This window comes from Mesoplodon mirus, assembly GCF_964341445.2.
Source record: "Mesoplodon mirus genome assembly, chromosome: 2".
Taxonomy (NCBI): Eukaryota; Metazoa; Chordata; class Mammalia; order Artiodactyla; family Ziphiidae; genus Mesoplodon; species Mesoplodon mirus.
In genome coordinates this window covers 15,266,135-15,288,377 of record NC_138977.1, presented here as the reverse complement: position 1 = coordinate 15,288,377, position 22,243 = coordinate 15,266,135, and the positions used below count along the sequence as shown (strand labels likewise).

The following is a 22,243-nucleotide window of genomic DNA, read 5'->3' as shown; positions in this document are numbered from 1 at the left end:
GCATAGCAATCTCAACTTTGGTCATCTCTTCCATAGAGCCTTTCCTGACTGTTTCTTCCTCTGTGGAATTGAGCCACTTCCCTTTTTGCCTGCCCTGTACCTGACCTGTAGAGATTTTGTATAATAGTACCTAGAACTCAGTTCATTGCCCCAAAACAATGACAAGTCCCTGAATGTCTTGATGGCAGAGCTTGTTGTCTCATCTCCCCTCCATCTGCTTTTTTGTTTTTTTTTTATAAATGATCTGGATGAAAGGGCTTCACATAGTTCATAGCATTAAGTCGATTAATGTTGGGTTTTGCTTTGCATTCCATAGCTATAGGTTGAGAAAAAGACTTTCATCCTTTCTCTCCACTTCTAGGTAGGACTTTTAGAAAATCCAGAAAGACCTGAACCACTTTATTATTTGAGGTGCCCAGATTATTGAAAAATGAAGAAATAGAGTAACATCTTTTTTTTTTCAATCCAGTCATTTAATTTCCGTGACTCCGTATTGGCGATATGTATAATTTATTTGGAAATCATTTCAAACGTCTTTATTGGACACTTTTGTTTCACAGTTCTCTCTCCACCCCATGGCTTTGTTGATTGGCCCACTTCCTCAGCTTTAATCAACTATGTCACACGTCGATTTGGTCCCAGACATTGCTTCACAAAACTCAGTTCAAAAGAACGGTGGCCTTTGCAATAGGTTATGTCATTGGTAGTAGAACACTTGGATTCTGCATGGCTCCTCCCAAAATGTTCAGATTAGGGAAATAAAGTTGATATATAGTTATTTTATAGTTAAAGGGGAAAAATAGGCCAAGATGAATATTCTCCCTCACTTTGACACAGAAATAAAATAATCTATTTAAGACTATTCCATTGCTAACCCTTAAGGTAAAGAATCAGACTCATCATTTTATTATTTCATTTATTAAAATGTAACATGTATTTTAACAGAATTTATTATTGAAACAAATTTCAGTGTTATCATTGACCTCCTGTTATGCTCTTCTAAAATTAGTGAGTATTTAAGTAAATTAACTCATCCAAAAGCAAAGACTTATTTCTTGCATCCGTTCTTCTATTATTCTAATAATTGGCTTTTAGGCAAGTCCCTGATGTTTTGTATTATTCTTTAAAAAAAAGGTGTAAGTATTATTAAAGATTACTCAGTATTTCCTCCAGTCAATAATTTTCTATTATATTACACTAAGATGAGTTTCTCTGTATATACCTGAACTAAGAAAAAATTTCCTTTTCATTTGAAAACAGAATGACATTGATGAACTTGATCATATTCTCACATCAACATTCAAACAGGAGATACCATATTATGAGTTCCAATCACTCCAAACTGAAATCTACCCTCAAAAAGAATGTGAGTATTTTCCAAATGCATCAATTATTCTATTTGTCACATTTCAGTGTATGTAACTACTTAATAAATATTATAGCAATATTTATAATATAAATATTATAGCATTGCTGATGAAATGTTTTGACAATCCCCATCCCTGGTGAGAGAAGTGGTTTTTATTCTAAGGAAATATTTAGATAATGTGTGATGAAAATTGTTCATCATAACATTATTTATAGTTACCAAAAATGGAAATAACTTCCAAAGATAGGTAACTGATCAAATAAATTTTGGTGCATCTGTTAATGCAACCATCATAAACAAATTTTATCATAAATTGATTTGCTGGCTGGAGTGATGCTTTGATATATATTTAATCAAATAAAAGCAGGGTATACAGCAGTAGATAGAGTGTGATCCTGTTTTAAAAAGTATATATGTTTAATAGCATATGTTTATATATATGTATATATATATATACATATATATATATAAATTGATGGTCTGGACAGATATGCCTCTGCTAACAGTTATGTTTGGGTTGTGCAGTTTCGGAGATTATGTTTTTTTAGTTTGCTTTATCTGTATTTTGTACAATGACTACATATTATTTTTATCATATAAATATATATATACATATATAAAGAAAAGCATATATAGGAGATACTATAAAAAAATCATACTTTAAATTTTATCACGAGCTCAGTAGCATACTTTCTATATTAGTTTGTTTCTGCATAATTGGTTGACACATTGTTTATAGTACGTTTATATGCCCAGTATGTGCCAATCACTATGATGGAGATGTAATGGTGAGTAAGATAGGCATGGAGCAAAAGGATATTAGAGGTCTCCTGTAGGCATACTGTAGGACTAATGAGCAGAGATTTTTTTCTGTGCTATTTGAAGCAGTTTTATCATCAGGCTGGCAGGCCTGAGGGAAGCAGGAAGAAAAGAATAGGAGCCTTAAGGCACAGCCGACTGTGATTCACCCAGATGTGCTAGAACCTGCATTATGTATGGTGAGGTTACATTATGGGGAAAGGTCAATGGTAGGCTAGTTTTGAATAACTAATTTGTGATAGTAGTGCAAACTTATTTTTATTTCCCATATACATTTTAACAACACAATTCACTACAAAGTTTAGACATTAGGTTGGGATAGAAAAGGAACATGACATGATCTCTCACTTAAGACACTCATCATTTAACTGGAGAAACAAGATCATATATATGTAATAATAGAAAGAAACAAGGTGCTACACTTCATGAAATTCATTATACTGACAAAAGAATTTTAGAGAAAAGCTGGATTATTCTTCAGGCTATGCTTCCTAAAGGAGGTGGGATTTTACCTAGGTCTTGAATTATGTGTCTCAGTGAGAAAAGAGAAAGGAAACAGGAATTCTAAGGAAGAGAAAGTGTATCCAAAGGTATGAAGATGGAGTTATTACACAACTTTACAAATTCCCTCAGCATTATATTTGTTTAGGGTTGTGGAATGAGAATTGTGGGGTTGGAGAGGAGAGGATGGCTGTGGTCTCTCATTTTATAGATAAAGAATTCAAGGTGGGATTGAAAGTGCTTCTCAGTGTCTCATTTAGGTTGTAGGATACGAATTTTAGAATTGGAAAGGATGGAATAGACTTGGTCCTTTATTTTTATAGAAAAGGAATTCTGGATTGGTTAAATTGGAGCACCTGATCATGTGGATCTGATTCAGTAGGTATGGGGGTACAGTCAAGCTTCTGCTTTTCAAACAAACTTCAAGGTAAAGCTGATGCCGCTCGTGCTCAGACCTTTCACTGAGTATCAAGGGTTTAGAGCAGTGGTTCTCCAACTTGGTGCATATTATAATTAGCTGCAGAGCCTTCAGAATATCCCATGCCTAGGCCACACCCCCCAAATTAATGAAGAATCTGGGAGTGGGTTCCAGCTATCAGTACTTTTTAAAGTTTCCCAGATGATTCCAGTGGGCAGCCAAGTTTATCGATCCCTAATGGCTTCATATTACTCTCTCTTTACAAAGGTTAGAAAGTTAACAGCATATGAAAATTTTGAACCATTCTTAGAAAGTAATGATTATTCTGTATTTGAAAAACTATTTTTATAAAAAATTGCATTTTTAAAAAGAAGCTAAAAATGGAAAGTTCAATATAATCTAGGTGATTCATTCAGAAACCATATTGCTGGGTATTGCTAGATGGCAGATGCTATTAAACCCATAACAAGCAAATAACATAACATTAGGTTCTAATTCGTAGTGGAAGTGCAAAATAACATAACACAAATTACATAATAAAATATGCAAGATAGACATGAATATGGCTGAACTCATGTTTTGCTTGCCTCCTTGGCCCTGTAATCTTGGATCAATGTCAGCCTCAGAATATCTGGTCTTTAAGACCTTGCACCTATATTTTCATAATGTTTAAGTTGAATTGATGATAAGATTTGAGAAGCCTTTATACATAAAGTGGAATTAATGGTAGGTTATTGAAGAACTTCTCTAGAAACACCACTAGAGATATTCTGAGAGGCAAATTCAGCAAACAATGAATTGGGTATATTTCCAAATGTCTGTCCCTGAAGACAGTTCTCCAATTATTTGGTGAAATGTTTCATTTATTAAACATTTATTTATTACTCTATATTTTAGCTGAAATAAATTGGAGGTTAGGACATTGTGAGGGGAAATAATCATAAGGAACTGACAGAGCATACTTTAGTATTGACCTGTCCTAAGGAGGAGACATGGAACTACCCTCAGATACCTATTGTTCTTTAAAAATATGAAATTAAATGCTATGTTAATCAAAACTATTTATCTTATTATTATTCCATCCTCTTTTCTTTTCCAAGTTGATTCTGGTAAATTCTGGATTTAGTCCCTGTCACTTCATTTATAATAAGTAAACTGCTATCCATGCCACTATGTCTTGGTCATTTTCACTTCTGTCTAGCCAATAAACTTCCTCATTTACTTTTTTTTCCCTTAGTCAGGCAAAGTTGAGGGGGGGTGGGAGTATTGCAGAGATAAGATAGAAAGTGTACAGGAAATCAAATCTGCTTTAATGTTCTCTTACCCTGTAATGCTTCATTATTGAATTAAAAATACCATTTTCCATTGATAAGAATTTTCCACTGAAAAAGTTCTCCCTGGAAGTAGAATATAATAAAAGGTTTCCAAATGAACTTGATATATTAATGCAATGTATCATACATGCACTTTGAACATAATAGTCATAGAAATAATTCCTAACAACTTTCTAGTGTGTGAATCATCAGGGCTTGTGAAATCAATATAGGAGATCATAACAGACAATGTTTCTGATATATAAGACACTAGAATAGAAGATATCAGAGTGCATCCCTTAAAATAAGAGTATCGCTGTGAGCAGCTTCCATTTTGGTTGTAGTTGTCTGTATAAACACACATGGTCTGAGCCACCAGGAGATCAGGTTGAATGACTTGACTTGGTGTAGTGGTGAGGTAGAACAGCACACCTGGACTAACACAATTGCTTTAGTCCTTCTGTAGCTCTCCCCTATCTTGAGTTTCAAGCCATATTCCAGAGTCTTATAAGTCTTAAGCTGCAGCAGGTATGTGAATTTCCCTAACTTCTCTTCCAAACCCTTTCAAAGGCTGGGTAATGCTGAGGATCTCTTGTTATTGATAGGAAAAAATAAGTTGTATCGCTTGTTTTTAAAAGTGGCTGGAGTTGCAGGTTAAATCTCCGGAAGTAACAGTCTGGGGAAAAGGAAACTAGGTTACTTTGAGGCAGATCATGTACCTTCATCCAGAAAGGAGAATGGTTTAACAAAGCCCATGCCAGTTTCTAGAAAAGCATGTCAAAATGTTTAACCATTTACAAAAAGTGGTAATATCTTAATCTGAAACAGGACAGCGTGTGATCACCAGCGACATGTGGAAATATTAATTCAGTATATTATCTCCTAAAATGTCTGTGAAATGAGGAGCATGTAACTGGATATTCAGTACACATGTAGTAGTCACTGTGGCCCTAGGATTTATCTTGGACTTGTAATATCTTTAGGTTCACAGAAAATAGCTCATTTGCTATCTGAGTAGAGGAGAACTGAATGTCACTGAGCTGTTTCTTTTTATATCATCAAATAATTTAAACATGCAGAAAAATACAGAAAATAATATAAACAACACCTGTACCTGTCATTTAGGATTGCCAGATCTTAACATTTTGTCACATTTGCTTCAGATCTTTTTTTATAAGAAGTAAAATTCTACAGATATAGTCAAATTTTTCTGTTTCCCTTTGTGATTCCATACACTTGAAAAGTAACCATTACTTTAATTAAACTTATTGATGACCATTCCCTTGCAGTTCTTCATTCTTTTACTACATACATTTGTTTCCTTAATTCATATACAGTCATGTGCAATTTTGTAGATTTTGTGTAAATGATAATCATACTTTTTCTTCAATGTACTATTTTTGCCCAGTGTTAATTTTTTTATATTTATACATGTCTTTATGTAGATCTAGGTCATTCATTTGAAATATTCTATAGCATTGGATTGTTTGACTATACCACAGTATGTATCTGTTCTCCATTATTACCCATTATTATTAATGGGTAATAATGTTTTCAAATGTTTTATTGTTGCAATCAATTCTATCATGAACATTCTTACATATGAATTCCTATGCATATATGTTATAATTCCTCAGGAGATACAATTACCAATAGAATTTCTGAGTTAAACAGGTATGTACTTATTCTGTAGTGCTAGATATTTTCAAATTTCTGTGGAAGATACTTTTACTAATTTATAAATAATTCTACCAGCAGTATTGTGCCATTGTTCCACATCTTATCTATGTTAAGAACTGTAAGTTAAATATATTTTTTGCAGTCTAACAGGCGGGAAGTGGTATCTCACTTTTTTTTTTTTTTTTTTTTTTTTTTTTTTTTTTTTTTTTTTTTTTTGCGGTATGCGGGCCTCTCACTGTTGTGGCCTCCCCCGTTGCGGAGCACAGGCTCCGGACGCGCAGGCCCAGCGGCCATGGCTCACGGGCCCAGCCGCTCCGCGGCATATGGGATCCTCCCAGACCGGGGCACGAACCCGTATCCCCTGCATCGGCAGGCGGACTCTCAACCACTGCGCCACCAGGGAGGCCCTCACTTTTTAATTGACATTGTCATTACAGATATAGTTGAGCATTTTTCTTCTGTTTATTTACATTTCATTTTTCCTCAGTGAATTTACATTTAATAGTCTTCATTTATTTATGTTGGTTATTTTTTTCTTACTGAATTTTGGGAGATTTCTCTCTCTCTGTCTATATATATATATATATATATATATATGTATATATATATATATATATATATATATATATATATATATATATATACTGGATAGTAACATTTGTCAGTTTTATACATTACAAATGCCTATTTAATTCATAGCTTGTCTTTTAATTTATATGTTATATTATGAAGCATATAATTAAATTCATCATAAAACTTGGTATCAGAGCTGATCCCCACCTCATTCTTGAAATTATTTTTGCTCTCCTTATTCCTTTAGTTGCCCTAAAGTTTAGTTGTCCTTTAGTTGTCCTATATTTAGAATCGATTTGTCAAATTCCATGAAATACTCTAATAAAATTGAAAGAACATTGTAGATTAATTTAGTAAAAACTGTCATTTTTATTATACTTAACTCTCTGTGTCATAAGCATGATATTTATTTGGGTTTTTTAACATCTTTCCAAAAAATATTTTTTGAAATTCTTAAAAACCGTTGTTAGCTTTATTTCTGTTTATTTCATGGTTTTGTTAACATCAAAACTATTATTTTAAAACTATTTGTGACTACTCCTTTTCTTGATACCTATGGGATTGAGCCAGGGATCTTCTAAATGTAGCATTGTTCTACATGGAAAGAAAAGTTTTTGAAAATGAGGAATTACTAATCTTATTCCCTGAAAAGAAAATTAGGAACAGATGGAAGCAATTATCAAGGATATTTTACAAAAAACAATTTTTAATGTCTTCCCAAAATATGAATTTCACAATGCATGAAGTTGTGTGGACCTTTCTAGTTTTCATTTTAAACCACTGGAGAAGAAAATTGGGGCAATGAAGAAATCAATGCAAAAGAAAAGAAATGGTGAAGATTATTTCGCATTCTGACATGAGAAGTAATAGATGATAGGAAAAAATGTAGTCATGTAAACTCACTTCAAATTAGTAACAAACACATCACTGTTGGTAAATACACAAAATTAGGAACAGATTCACACATAACACATTATCAAAACTTGTAGAGCTTGAGTGAATTGGAGCTTTGGCATGTAAATTGACTGTAAAATGATGGATTCTTCCACTTCATTTTTTTTGATAACACAACCTACCAGTACAGATTTTCACATATCCTACCAAGGATATTTTTAGCATATTTTCAAGTTAATTTCATGAATTGATGGTTTAATTTGTATTAAATAATAATAAAATTAAACAACCACTTTGAATCCTGCAAAATGATTTTTTACTTGATTAACCAAAAAAAAACCACCCATTTTTTTCAGTATTATACTGCTATTATTCACTTTTACAGTGTTTCTTCAAGGAGTCTGTATTTCTCCAGATGTGAAGTTTGAAAATGAATGCTTATAAACATGACTATGGTTTAAGGATATAAGTAAAAATTAGGGAAGGAGGTGGGGGGAAAGGAAGAAAAATTTATATCGGAGCTAGAATTTGGCTTTCTCTATATTTGAGTTATTCCTCAGACCAGGAAGCACCTCTGACCTTGAGTCTACTGGGAACGTAGGGAAGACAGAGCAATATGTCTTGCAGAATCAAAGAAACTTCCCTGGTCTCAGGCTGCATTGTAACACTGTAGAGATAGGCCATGTGCCATCCTGAGTCCAACAAGCATTGAGGCCAACCCTTGACCACTTTGACCAATGAGTGGTTAACCTTCTCCACCTCTCAACAACATTCATAATTCGTTTCGCATTCTGCTCATTGCCATCACTGTAACATCACATAATTGTGTTGTTACAGTAAGGGAACAGTTGTGTAATAATTGAGGGCTCTGTAGTTATAGATGAAGAAGGTGAGTCTGCAAATGTAATATTTTCTCTCAGTTAAGAAAACTTTGATCAAAAAAGATTCTGTTAAGCGGTCTTATTTATTCATTTATATTACAAGTGTAAGCAAAGTGTCAGACACTCTTCTAGGCACTCCAGACACAGGGGACCATTATAGAAAAATCTATTTTTATGGAGTTTTATTTTAGTGAGGGCAGCAGAAAAACAATAACAAAATAAGCAGTTTTATTTCAAAAGGGATACTGGTAATGACAAAAATACAGTTAAGTGAGAGTATAGGGAGTTAGGAGGTGATGAAAAGTCATGCAAAGATTTTTAAATGGTTTGGTATCATCTAATTTACATTTTAAAAATTGTTGCTATAGAGAACAGATTACAGGTGTATGAGAATGGAAGCAGAGAAACCAGATAGGAGGCCATAGTGGTCTCAGGGAGACATGATGGTGGCTGTCACCTGGTGTTGGCAGTGGAGATGTTGACACTTGCTCTTACTTGGTAGATATTTGAAAGGGACGATGGTGACATATTGTCAAAAGCCCAGGAAGGAGGTCATATGTGGTATTCACAGCCATGGACTGGATGAGATCATTCGATAGAAAAGTATAGTTCAGAGCAAAAGTCTGAGTCCTGGGCAATGCAGTATTTAGAGATCTGGAAGAAAAGTTTCCATAAAAGGAGACTGACAGCAGGAATGCCGGCTGAAGTAGGAGTATGGTGTCTTAAGAGACAAGTGAAGAAAATGCTTCTGAGGGAAGAAAGTGATCAACCATGTCACATCCTACTTCAGAGAGTAAGAGTGGAAAATGCCACAAAATAATTTGTGATTTACAAAACTATTCATTAATACCAAAAATGCCCCCCAGTGGATCCAGGTGTTCCCCAAATCTTTGTGCCAAGAATACCATGTAGATCTTTTGGTTTCTCCTTAAAGTCTGTATCAATGGATAGTGTCTCTAAAGCAAATATTGCGAAGATAAAGAAGTATAGTTCTGATTAACTGCTCCCCAAGACCCCCCAGATTCTGTAAAATATCTAAAAGTAATTGAATATTCAGACCGATTGAGAGCATGCAAGATGTTAACAAGTGAAAAAAAAAAAAAGCACTATCCAGAAGAAACAGAGGAGAGGATTATGTCAAGTTTCTATTAACTGCCATTTGGACTCATTTTCTTTGTAGTGAACCTAAATTTCATTTGGTATATACCTTCCTTCATTTTAAGCATCTCCAAAGTTGAAGACTGAGTTTAGGTATATAGATATTTGGATAAGGAATGAATAGAAGCCTACAGGACAGATTATGAACAGGGCAGTATAAAATACAAGGACCAGGATAGCAGAAGAGGAAAAAAAATGTAACAAATTAGTCTGAGAATCCAAAGTGTGTGATAACAGCAGGATTAACAGCACACGATAAAGAACAAGCTTTCAAGTTCAAGCACTTTGCTCCATTGTCTCAGTTACTTTCACATCATTCCTATCTAGCTGAGAACCAGTTTCTGACTGGAGTCATCCTGGAAGCCAGAAAGATGAGCTTTCTCACAGAAAGTTGAGAATTGCACTTTTACAGAAGAAATTCTTGGCAGTAATGGCAATCTGGGAAATAAGCATGACCTCTGCCCATGATATTTGACTGACTATAAGAAATTGTATCCTCCATGATCATTATCAACAGAATCCAAATGAAGATTCCTTCTGTAAGAATATAATGTGTGATGTTTGGTTGAAATATTGTTTCTAACAATGCTTTACTTCTCACAGTGCTGTCAGATTGTGTTTCTCTAAGAAATAATTAAGGGAAATATCTTTTAGCATTAAACTGTCTGTTCTATTTGAATCTTTTCTGTTTACTACCCATGAGAAGATATTTTTAAAAATGTAAACCATGATAAAAGAGGGACACCCTTAGAGAAACTGAATAGAATGGAGAGAAAGTCTAGTCCAGACATACTTTGTATCCTTTGCAGTTTTATTTCACTCTCTATTAGGTTAATCTCAATTTTATTGGCTATCTACTCTTGCTTATTTATGCAAACCAAGCCCCATTCTTTTTTGTATTGATACTTTTGCTCTCAAACTTTAGTGGGCATCCGAATCGCTTGGAAGGTTTGTTAAAACTCGGATTGCTAGGCCCCATTTAGAATTTCTGATACCACAGATCTGGGGTGGGCCAAAGAATTTTACATTTTTCACAAATTCATAGATGATGCGGATGCTATCGGTCTGTGAATCACCAGGAAACCATTGATTGAACACAGCAGTAAAGGGTGGTACAATTTCTTTTCTGTTCTTTCCTTTCCTTTTCTTTCCTTTTCTATTCCTTTCTTTTCTTTTCTTTGATAAGTTAAGTACCTGAATAAAATTGACATGAATAACATTAAAGTCAAGATAGCAGATTTTTTTAATTCAATCACTCCATGTCCCAGGACTAAAAATCATGGATACAGAATGAAGTAGTCTTAGAGTGATTGTTTATCTCAAAAATGCATTTTTTTGAGTATCATTATTAAAAATAAAAATAAACCCTCATGAATTCTTAGAAGTTTAACACACTTGGCTTCAAACTAGATACTCTTCTAGATACTGAGGGAAGATAGAGGAATGTGAGATAAATAAAATAAATAAAACCCATACACTCAGCAGGCACCCAAGAAGAGGGAAGAGAAAATAAAATCACAAAGATAAGTCTCACTAATGTAGTGTGTGCTGTACTAATAAGAACCAACACTTGCATTTTGTGTACTCTGTGTCAAGAATAATTCTAAGCACCTTACTTACTTTATCTCATTTAATCCCTCTCAACAAACCCATGGTAGGTAATATTTTAAACTCTGATTTACAGATGAGGCATTGAGAGTTTATATCATTTGCTCAAATGGTGGCAGGCCTGGGACTTGGATCCAGTCAGCCCGGCTGAGGTTATTGACCACTCCTCGCCACTGCAGCCCTATACATTGTAAGGAGGTATAGCTCCAGGGGGTCACAGGAGCCCAGAGAAAGAGGGACAGTTGGAGGAAGCTTCCCAGGAAGATAATCTTACATTTAGAGGAAAGGTTATGAATTATTTCCGCTAAATTATTTAAAATTAGTACTTTAATGAATAATTTATAAAGGCAAGTTTGAAATTATCTCAGATACTCTTTATGTTATTTTTTGCAGTCCCAGAAACATGGTGATTTTTGTTTCACAGTGCGTGATTTCCTTCAAATCACCACTTTTGCCTCTATGGGCAAATACTGTCCTTCAGGAAGGAGCCCTGTCTCTTTTTCTCACGGATTTATTCCTAGCGCCTAGGAGAGTTTCTAGCACTCAATAAATATTTACCACATTAATTTGATAATGGCAGCAAAGTTAACCATAGACTAAAATCATTGAAACCCTGGTAGGCATCAGGTATTAGACTAGTATTATTTGAGCTCCAAAAATAAAAGAGCTCTTCTTTGTAGGAATATAAGGCAGCTATACATAATGTCACTTTCTTTTCTTTTCTTTTTCTTTCCTTTCTTTACTTTCTACCTCTTATCTATGGCATCTGCCATTAACAGAATGAAACATTGGCATATGAGCCTTTTGAATGTGCTGCACTGAACTGTGTGCAGTGAATGAGACACAGATGCTCACCTCCTCTGGGTTGACACAAAAAAATGTAGGTTTTTCAAGGTCAAAAGTAATAAGTTTAAATCTATAAGTTTATCATAGGGTTAGGGAAAAAACATAAATAGTGTCCATTACTAACTGATAACAGGAAATAGTCTCTGTAATATTCACTCTTTTTTTTTTTTTTACATCTTTATTGGAGTATGATTGCTTAACAATGGTGTCTTACTTTCTGCTTTATAACAAAATGAATCAGCTATACATATACATATGTTCCCATATCCCCTCCCTATTGCGTCTCCCTCCCACCCTCCCTATCCCACCCCTCCAGGCGGTCACAAAGCACCAAGCTGATCTCCCTGTGCTATGCGGCTGCTTCCCACTAGCTATCTACCTTACGTTTGATAGTGTATATATGTCCATGCCTCTCTTTCGCTTTGACACAGCTTCCCCTTCCCCCTCCCCATATCCTCAAGTCCATTCTCTAGTAGGTCTGTGTCTTTATTCCTGTCTTACCCCTAGGTTCTCCAGGACATTTTTTTTCTTCTTAAATTCCATATATATGTGTTAGCATACGGTATTTGTCTTTCTCTTTCTGACTTACTTCACTCTGTATGACAGACTCTAGGGCTATCCACCTCATTACAAATAGCTCAATTTTGTTTCCTTTCATGGCTGAGTAATATTCCATTGTATATATGTACCACATCTTCTTTATCCATTCATCTAATGATGGACACTTAGGTTGTTTCCATCTCTGGGCTATTGTAAATAGGGCTGCTATGAACATTTTGGTACATGACTCTTTTTGAATTATGGTTTTCTCAGGGTATATGCCCAGTAGTGGGATTGCTGGGTCAAATGGTAGTTCTATTTGTAGTTTTTTAAGGAACCTCCATACCATTCTCCATAGTGGCTGTACCAATTCCCATTCCCACCAGCAGTGCAAGAGTGTTCCCTTTTTTCCACACCCTCTCCAGCATTTATTGTTTCTAGATTTTTTTTTTTAATTTTATTTTATTTTATTTTTTTGCTTTATAACAAATTTAATCAGTTATACATATACATATGTTTCCATATCCCCTCCCTTTTGCGTCTCCCTCCCACCCTCCCTATCCCACCCCTCCAGGCGGTCACAAAGTACCGAGCTGATCTCCCTGTGCTATACGGCTGCTTCCCACTAGCTATCTACCTCACGTTTGGTAGTGTATATATGTCCATGCCGCTCTTTCACTTTGTCACAGCTTACCCTTCCCCCTCCCCATATCCTCAAGTCCATTCTCTAGTAGGTCTGTGTCTTTATTCCTGTCTTACCCCTATGTTCTTCATGACATTTTTTTTTTCTTAAATTCCATATATATGTGTTAGCATACAGTATTTGTCTTTCTCTTTCTGACTTACTTCACTCTGTATGACAGACTCTAGGTCTATCCACCTCATTACAAATAGCTCAATTTCATTTCTTTTTATGGCTGAGTAATATTCCATTGTATATATGTGCCACATCTTCTTTATCCATTCATCCGATGATGGACACTTAGGTTGTTTCCATCTCCGGGCTATTGTAAATAGGGCTGCTATGAACATTTTGGTACATGTCTCTTTTTGAATTATGGTTTTCTCAGGGTATATGCCCAGTAGTGGGATTGCTGGGTCATATGGTAGTTCTATTTGTAGTTTTTTAAGGAACCTCCATACCGTTCTCCATAGCGGCTGTACCAATTCACATTCCCACCAGCAGTGCAAGAGTGTTCCCTTTTTTCCACACCCTCTCCAGCATTTATTGTTTCTAGATTTCTTGATGATGGCCATTCTGACTGGTGTGAGATGATATCTCATTGTAGTTTTGATTTGCATTTCTCTAATGAGTAAAGATGTTGAGCATCCTTTCATGTGTTTGTTGGCAGTCTGTATATCTTCTGTGGAGAAATGTCTATTTAGGTCTTCTGCCCATTTTTGGACTGGGTTGTTTGTTTTTTTGTTATTGAGCTGCATGAGCTGCTTATAAATTTTGGAGATTAATCCTTTGTCAGTTGCTTCATTTGCAAATATTTTCTCCCATTCTGAGGGTTGTCTTTTGGTCTTGTTTATGGTTTCCTTTGCTGTGCAAAAGCTTTGAAGTTTCATTAGGTCCCATGTGTTTATTTTTGTCTTTATTTCCATTTCTCTAGGAGGTGGGTCAAAAAGGATCTTGCTGTGATTTATGTCATAGAGTGTTCTGCCTATGTTTTCCTCTAAGAGTTTGATAGTGTCTGGCCTTACATTTAGGTCTTTAATCCATTTTGAGCTTATTTTTGTGTATGGTGTTAGGGAATGATCTAATCTCATACTTTTACATGTCCCTGTCCAGTTTTCCCAGCACCACTTATTGAAGAGACTGTCCTTTCTCCACTGTACATTCCTGCCTCCTTTATCAAAGATAAGGTGACCATATGTCCGTGGGTTTAACTCTGGGCTTTCTATCCTGTTCCATTGATCTATCTTTCTGTTTTTGTGCCAGTACCATACTGTCTTGATTACTGTAGCTTTGTAGTATAGTCTGAAGTCAGGGAGCCTGATTCCTCCAGCTCCATTTTTCGTTCTCAAGATTGTTTTGGCTATTCGGGGTCTTTTGTGTTTCCATACAAATTGTGAAATTTTTTGTTCTAGTTCTGTGAAAAATGCCAGTGGTAGTTTGATAGGGATTGCATTGAATCTGTAGATTGCTTTGGGTAGTAGAGTCATTTTCACAATGTTGATTCTTCCAATCCAAGAACATGGTACATCTCTCCATCTATTTGTATCATCTTTAATTTCTTTCATCAGTGTCTTATAATTTTCTGCATACAGGTCTTTTGTCTCCTTAGGTAGGTTTATTCCAAGATATTTTATTCTTTTTGTTGCAATGGTAAATGGGAGTGTTTCCTTGATTTCACTTTCAGATTTTTCATCATCAGTATATAGGAATGCCAGAGATTTCTGTGCATTAATTTTGTATCCTGCAACTTTACCAAAGTCATTGATTAACTCTAGTAGTTTTCTGGTAGCATCTTTAGGATTCTCTATGTATAGTATCATGTCATCTGCAAACAGTGACAGCTTTACTTCTTCTTTTCCAATTTGGATTCCTTTTATTTCCTTTTCTTCTCTGATTGCTGTGGCTAAAACTTCCAAAACTAGGTTGAATAAGAGTGGTGAAAGTGGGCAACCTTGTCTAGTTCCTGATCTTAGTGGAAATGGTTTCAGTTTTTCACCATTGAGGACGATGCTGGCTGTGGGTTTGTCATATATGGCCTTTATTATGTTGAGGAAAGTTCCCTCTATGCCTACTTTCTGCAGGGTTTTTATCATAAATGGGTGTTGAATTTTGTCGAAAGCTTTCTCTGCATCTATTGAGATGATCATATGGTTTTTCTCCTTCAGTTTGTTAATATGGTGTATCACGTTGATTGATTTGCGTATATTGAAGAATCCTTGCATTCCTGGAATAAACCCCACTTGATCATGGTGTATGATCCTTTTAATGTGCTGTTGGATTCTGTTTGCTAGTAGTTTGTTGAGGATTTTTGCATCTATGTTCATCAGTGATATTGGCCTGTAGTTTTCTTTCTTTGTGACATCCTTGCCTGGTTTTGGTATCAAGGTGATGGTGGCCTCGTAGAATGAGTTTGGGAGTGTTCCTCCCTCTGCTATATTTTGGAAGAGTTTCAGAAGGATAGGTGTTAGCTCTTCTCTAAATGCTTGATAGAATTCGCCTGTGAAGCCATCTGGTCCTGGGCTTTTGTTTGTTGGAAGATTTTTTATCACAGTTTCAATTTCAGTGCTTGTGATTGGTCTGTTCATATTTTCTATTTCTTCCTGATTCAGTCTTGGCAGGTTGTGCATTTCTAAGAATTTGTCCATTTCTTCCAGGTTGTCCATTTTATTGGCATAGAGTTGCTTATAGTAATCTCTCATGATCTTTTGTATTTCTGTAGTGTCAGTTGTTACTTCTCCTTTTTCATTTCTAATTCTATTGAGTTGAGTCTTCTCCCTTTTTTTCTTGATGAGTCTGGCTAATGGTTTATCAATTTTGTTTATCTTCTCAAAGAACCAGCTTTTAGTTTTATTGATCTTTGCTATCGTTTCCTTCATTTCTTTTTCATTTATTTCTGATCTGATTTTTATGATTTCTTTCCTTCTGCTAACTTTGGGATGTTTTTGTTCTTCTTTCTCTAATTGCTTTAGGTGCAAGGTTAGGTTGTTTATTCGAGATGTTTCCTGTTTCTTAAGGTGGGATTGTATTGCTATAAACTTCCCTCTTAGAACTGCTTTTGCTGCATCCCATAGGTTTTGGGTCGTCGTGTCTCCATTGTCATTTGTTTCTAGGTATTTTTTAATTTCCTCTTTGATTTCTTCAGTGATCACTTCGTTATTAAGTAGTGTATTGTTTAGCCTCCATGTGTTTGTATTTTTTACAGCTCTTTTCCTGTAATTGATATCTAGTCTCATAGCATTGTGGTCGGAAAAGATACTTGATACAATTTCAATTTTCTTAAATTTACCAAGGCTTGATTTGTGACCCAAGATATGATCTATCCTGGAGAATGTTCCATGAGCACTTGAGAAAAATGTGTATTCTGTTGTTTTTGGATGGAATGTCCTATAAATATCAATTAAGTCCATCTTGTTTAATGTATCATTTAAAGCTTGTGTTTCCTTATTTATTTTCATTTTGGATGATCTGTCCATTGGTGAAAGTGGGGTGTTAAAGTCCCCTACTATGAGTGTGTTACTGTCGATTTCTCCTTTTATGGCTGTTAGTATTTGCCTTATGTATTGAGGTGCTCCTATGTTGGGTGCATAAATATTTACAATTGTTATATCTTCTTCTTGGATCGATCCCTTGATCATTATGTAGTGTCCTTCTTTGTCTCTTCTAGTAGTCCTTATTTTAAAGTCTATTTTGTCTGATATGAGAATTGCTACTCCAGCTTTCTTTTGGTTTCCATTTGCATGGAATATCTTTTTCCATCCCCTTACTTTCAGTCTGTATGTGTCTCTAGGTCTGAAGTGGGTCTCTTGTAGACAGCATATAGATGGGTCTTGTTTTTGTATCCATTCAGCCACTCTGTGTCTTTTGGTGGGAGCATTTAGTCCATTTATGTTTAAGGTAATTATCGATATGTATGTTCCTATTCCCATTTTCTTAATTGTTTTGGGTTCGTTATTGTAGGTCTTTTCCTTCTGTTGTGTTTCTTGCCTAGAGAAGTTCCTTTAGCATTTGTTGTAAAGCTGGTTTGGTGGTGCTGAACTCTCTCAGCTTTTGCTTGTCTGTAAACGTTTTAATTTCTCCATCAAATCTGAATGAGATCCTTGCTGGGTAGAGTAATCTTGGTTGCAGGTTTTTCTCCTTCATCACTTTAAGTATGTCCTGCCACTCCCTTCTGGCTTGTAGAGTTTCTGCTGAGAGATCAGCTGTTATCCTGATGGGGATTCCCTTGTGTGTTATTTGTTGTTTTTGCCTTGCTGCTTTTAATATGATTTCTTTGTGTTTAATTTTTGACAGTTTGATTAATATGTGTCTTGGCGTATTTCTCCTTGGATTTTTTTCTGTATGGGACTCTCTGTGCCTCCTGGACTTGATTAACTATTTCCTTTCCCATATTAGGGAAGTTTTCAACTATAATCTCTTCAAATATTTTCTCAGTCCCTTTCTTTTTCTCTTCTTCTTCTGGAACCCCTATAATTCAAATGTTGGTGCGTTTAATGTTGTCCCAGAGGTCTCTGAGACTGTCCTCTGTTCTTTTCATTCTTTTTTCTTTATTTTGCTCTGCAGCAGTTATTTCCACTATTTTATCTTCCACCTCACTTATCCGTTCTTCTGCCTCAGTTATTCTGCTATTGATCCCATCTAGAGTATTTTTTATTTCATGTATTGTGTTTTTAATCGATGCTTGATTCATCTTTAGTTCTTCTAGGTCCTTGTTAACTGTTTCTTGCATTTTGTCTATTCTATTTCCAAGATTTTGTATCTGGGAAATAGAATCTTGGATCATCTTTACCATCATTATTCTGAATTCTTTTTCAGGTAGAGTGCCTATTACCTCTTCATTTGTTAGGTCTGGTGGGTTTTTATCTTGCTCCTTCTCCTGCTGTGTGTTTTTCTGTCTTCTCATTTTGCTTATGTTACTGTGTTTGGGGTCTCCTTTTTGCAGGCTGCAGGTTCGTAGTTCCTATTGTTTTTGGTGTCTGTCCCCAGTGGCTAAGGTTGGTTTAGTGGGTTGTGTAGGCTTCCTGGTGGAGGGGACTAGTGCCTGTGTTCTGGTGGATGAGGCTGGATCTTGTCTTTCTGGTGGGCAGGTCCACGTCTGGTGGTGTGTTTTGGGGTGTCTGTGGACTTTTTATGATTTTAGGCCACCTCTCTGCTAATGGGTGGCGTTGTGTTCCTGTCTTGCTAGTTGTTTGGCTTAGGGTGTCCAGCACTGTAGCCTGCTGGTCGTTGAGTGAAGCTGGGTGCTGGTGTTGAGATGGAGATCTCTGGAAGATTTTCGCCGTTTGATATTATGTGGAGCTGGGAGGTCTCTTGTGGACCAGTGTCCTGAAGTTGGCTCTCCCACCTCAGAGGCACAGCACTGACTCCGGGCTCCTCAATTTGGGATGATGTGTTGTCTATTCATGTATTCCACAGATGCAGGGTACATCAAGTTGATTGTGGAGCTTTAATCCGCTGCTTCTGAGGCTGCTGGGAGAGGTTTCCCTTTCTCTTCTTTGTTCTCACAGCTCCTAGGTCTCAGCTTTGGATTTGGCCCCGCCTCTGCGTGTAGGTCGCCGGAGGGCGTCTGTTCTTCGCTCAGATAGGACAGGGTTAAAGGAGCAGCCTCTTCGGGGACTCTGGCTCACTCAGGCCGGGAGGGAGGGAGGGGCACGGAGTGCGGGGCGAGCCTGCAGCGGCAGAGGTCGGCGTGACGTTGCACCAGCCCGAGGCGCGCTGTGCGTTCTCCCAGGGAAGCCGCCCCTGGATCCCGGGACCCCGGCAGTGGCGGGCTGCACAGGCTCCTGGAAGGGCGGTGTGGGCAGTGACCTGCGCTCGCACACAGGCTTCTTGGCAGCGGCAGCAGCAACCCCAGCGTCCCACGCCTGTCACTGGGCTCCGCGCTTTCAGTCGCGACTCGCGCCCGTCCGTGGAGCCCCTTTAAGCAGCGCTCTTAATCCCCTCTCCTCACGCACCAGGAAACCAAGAGGGAAGAAAAAGTCTCTTGCCTCTTCGGCAGCTCCAGAGTTTTCCCGGACTCCCTCCCGGCTAGCTGTGGCACATTAGCCCCCTTCAGGCTGAGTTCTCGCCACCAGCCCCAGTCCTCTCCTTGCGCTCTGACCGAAGCCCGAGCCTCAGCTTCCAGCGCTGCGTGCCCCGGCGGGCGAGCAGACAAGCCTCTCGGGCTGGTGAGTGCCGCTCGGCACCGATCCTCTGTGTGCGGATCTCTCCGCTATGCCCTACCCAGGTATGTGGGGAGTTTCTTGCCTTTTGGGATGTCTGGGGTCTTCTGCCAGCGTTCAGTAGGTGTTCTGTAGGAGTTGTTCCACGTGTAGCTGTATTTCTGGTGTATCCGTGGGGAGGAAGGTGATCTCCGCGTCTTACTCTTCCGCCATCTTACCCGGAAGTCCTCTGTTTCTAGATTTTTTGATGATGGCCATTCTGACTGGTATGAGATGATATCTCATTGTAGTTTTGATTTGCATTTCTCTAATGATTAAAGATGTTGAGCATTCTTTCATATGTTTGTTGGCAGTCTGTATATCTTCTGTGCAGAAATGTCTATTTAGGTCTTCTGCCCATTTTTGGATTGGGTTGTTTGCTTTTTTGTTATTGAGCTGCATGAGCTGCTTATAAATTTTGGAGATTAATCCTTTGTCAGTTGCTTCATTTGCAAATATTTTCTCCCATTCTGAGGGTTGTCTTTTGGTCTTGTTTATGGTTTCCTTTGCTGTGCAAAAGCTTTGAAGTTTCATTAGGTCCCATGTGTTTATTTTTGTCTTTATTTCCATTTCTCTAGGAGGTGGGTCAAAAAGGATCTTGCTGTGATTTATGTCGTAGAGTGTTCTGCCTATGTTTTCCTCAAAGAGTTTGATAGTTTCTGGCCTTACATTTAGGTCTTTAATCCATTTTGAGCTTATTTTTGTGTATGGTGTTAGGGAATGATCTAATCTCATACTTTTACATGTCCCTGTCCAGTTTTCCCAGCACCACTTATTGAAGAGGCTGTCCTTTCTCCACTGTACATTCCTGCCTCCTTTATCAAAGATAAGGTGACCATATGAGCGTGGGTTTACCTCTGGGCTTTCTATCCTGTTCCATTGATTTATCTTTCTGTTTTTGTGCCAGTACCATACTGTCTTGATTACTGTAGCTTTGTAGTATAGTCTGAAGTCAGGGAGCCTGATTCCTCTACCTCCATTTTTCGTTCTCAAGATTGCTTTGGCTCTTCGGGGTCTTTTGTGTTTCCATACAAATTGTGAATTTTTTTGTTCTAGTTCTGTGAAAAATGCCAGTGGTAGTTTGATAGGGATTGCACTGAATCTGTAGATTGCTTTGGCTAGTAGAGTCATTTTCACAATGTTGATTCTTCCAATCCAACAACATGGTATATCTCTCCATTTATTTGTATCATCTTTAATTTCTTTCATCAGTGTCTTATAGTTTTCTGCATACAGGTCTTTTGTCTCCTTAGGTAGGTTTATTCCTAGATATTTTATTCTTTTTGTTGCAATGGTAAATGGGAGTGTTTTCTTGATTTCACTTTCAGATTTTTCATCATTAGTATATAGGAATGCCAGAGATTTCTGTGCATTAATTTTGTATCCTGCTACTTTACCAAATCCATTGATTAACTCTAGTAGTTTTCTGGTAGCATCTTTAGGATTCTCTATGTATAGTATCATGTCATCTGCAAACAGTGACAGCTTTACTTCTTCTTTTCCAATTTGGATTCCTTTTATTTCCTTTTTTTCTCTGATTGCTGTGGCTAAAACTTCCAAAACTATGTTAAATAAGAGTGGTGAGAGTGGGCAACCTTGTCTTGTTCCTGATCTTAGTGGAAATGGTTTCAGTTTTTCACCATTGAGGACGATGTTGGCTGTGGGTTTGTCATATATGGCCTTTATTATGTTGAGGAAAGTTCCCTCTGTGCCTACTTTCTGCAAGGTTTTTATCATAAATGGGTGTTGAATTTTGTCAAAAGCTTTCTCTGCATTGATTTAGATGATCATATGGTTTTTCTCCTTCAGTTTGTTAATATGGTGTATCACGTTGACTGATTTGCGTATATTGAAGAATCCTTGCATTCCTGGAATAAGCCCCACTTGATCATGGTGTATGATCCTTTTAATGTGCTTTTGGATTCTGTTTTCTAGTATTTTGTTGAGCATTTTTGCATCTATGTTCATCAGTGATATTGGCCTGTAGTTTTCTTTCTTTGTGACATCCTTGTCTGGTTTTGGTATCAAGGTGATGGTGGCCTCGTAAAATGAGTTTGGGAGTGTTCCTCCCTCTGCTATATTTTGGAAGAGTTTGAGAAGGAAAGGTGTTAGCTCTTCTCTAAATGTTTGATAGAATTCGCCTGTGAAGCCATCTGGTCCTGGGCTTTTGTTTGTTGGAAGATTTTTTATCACAGTTTCAATTTCAGTGCTTGTGATTGGTCTGTTCATATTTTCTATTTTTTCCTGATTCAGTCTTGGCAGGTTGTGCATTTCTAAGAATTTGTCCATTTCTTCCAGGTTGTCCATTTTATTGGCATAGAGTTGCTTGTAGTAATCTGTCATGATCTTTTGCATTTCTGCAGCGTCAGTTGTTACTTTTCCTTCTTCATTTTTAATTCTATTGATTTGAGTCTCCTCCCTTTTTTTCTTGATGTGTCTGGCTAATGGTTTATCAATTTTGTTTATCTTCTCAAAGAACCAGCTTTTAGTTTTATTGATCTTTGCTATTGTTTCCTTCATTTCTTTTTCATTTATTTCTGATCTGATTTTTATGATTTCTTTCCTTCTGCTAACTTTGGGGGTGTTTTGTTCTTCTTTCTCTAATTGCTTTAGGTGTAAGGGTACGTTGGTTATTTGAGATTTTTCCCGTTTCTTGCGGTAGGATTATACTGCTCTAAACTTCCTTCTTAGAACTGCTTTTGCTGCATCCCATAGGTTTTGGGTCGTCGTGTCTCCATTGTCATTTCTTTCTAGGTATTTTTTG

General features: G+C 36.9%; 1 protein-coding gene across 7 annotated transcripts in view; it reads left to right on the top strand.

Annotated features, from left to right (window-relative positions):
* BANK1 (B cell scaffold protein with ankyrin repeats 1) overlaps positions 1-22,243 on the top strand; it is a 322,904-nt gene that overhangs the window by 110,343 nt on the left and 190,318 nt on the right. For all 7 annotated transcript variants that reach the window (XM_082602768.1, XM_082602766.1, XM_082602765.1 and 4 more), the window contains exon 6: positions 1,261-1,366. In XM_082602768.1, the coding sequence (XP_082458894.1) occupies positions 1,261-1,366 (106 nt within the window). The remainder of the gene's footprint in view (positions 1-1,260; positions 1,367-22,243) is intronic.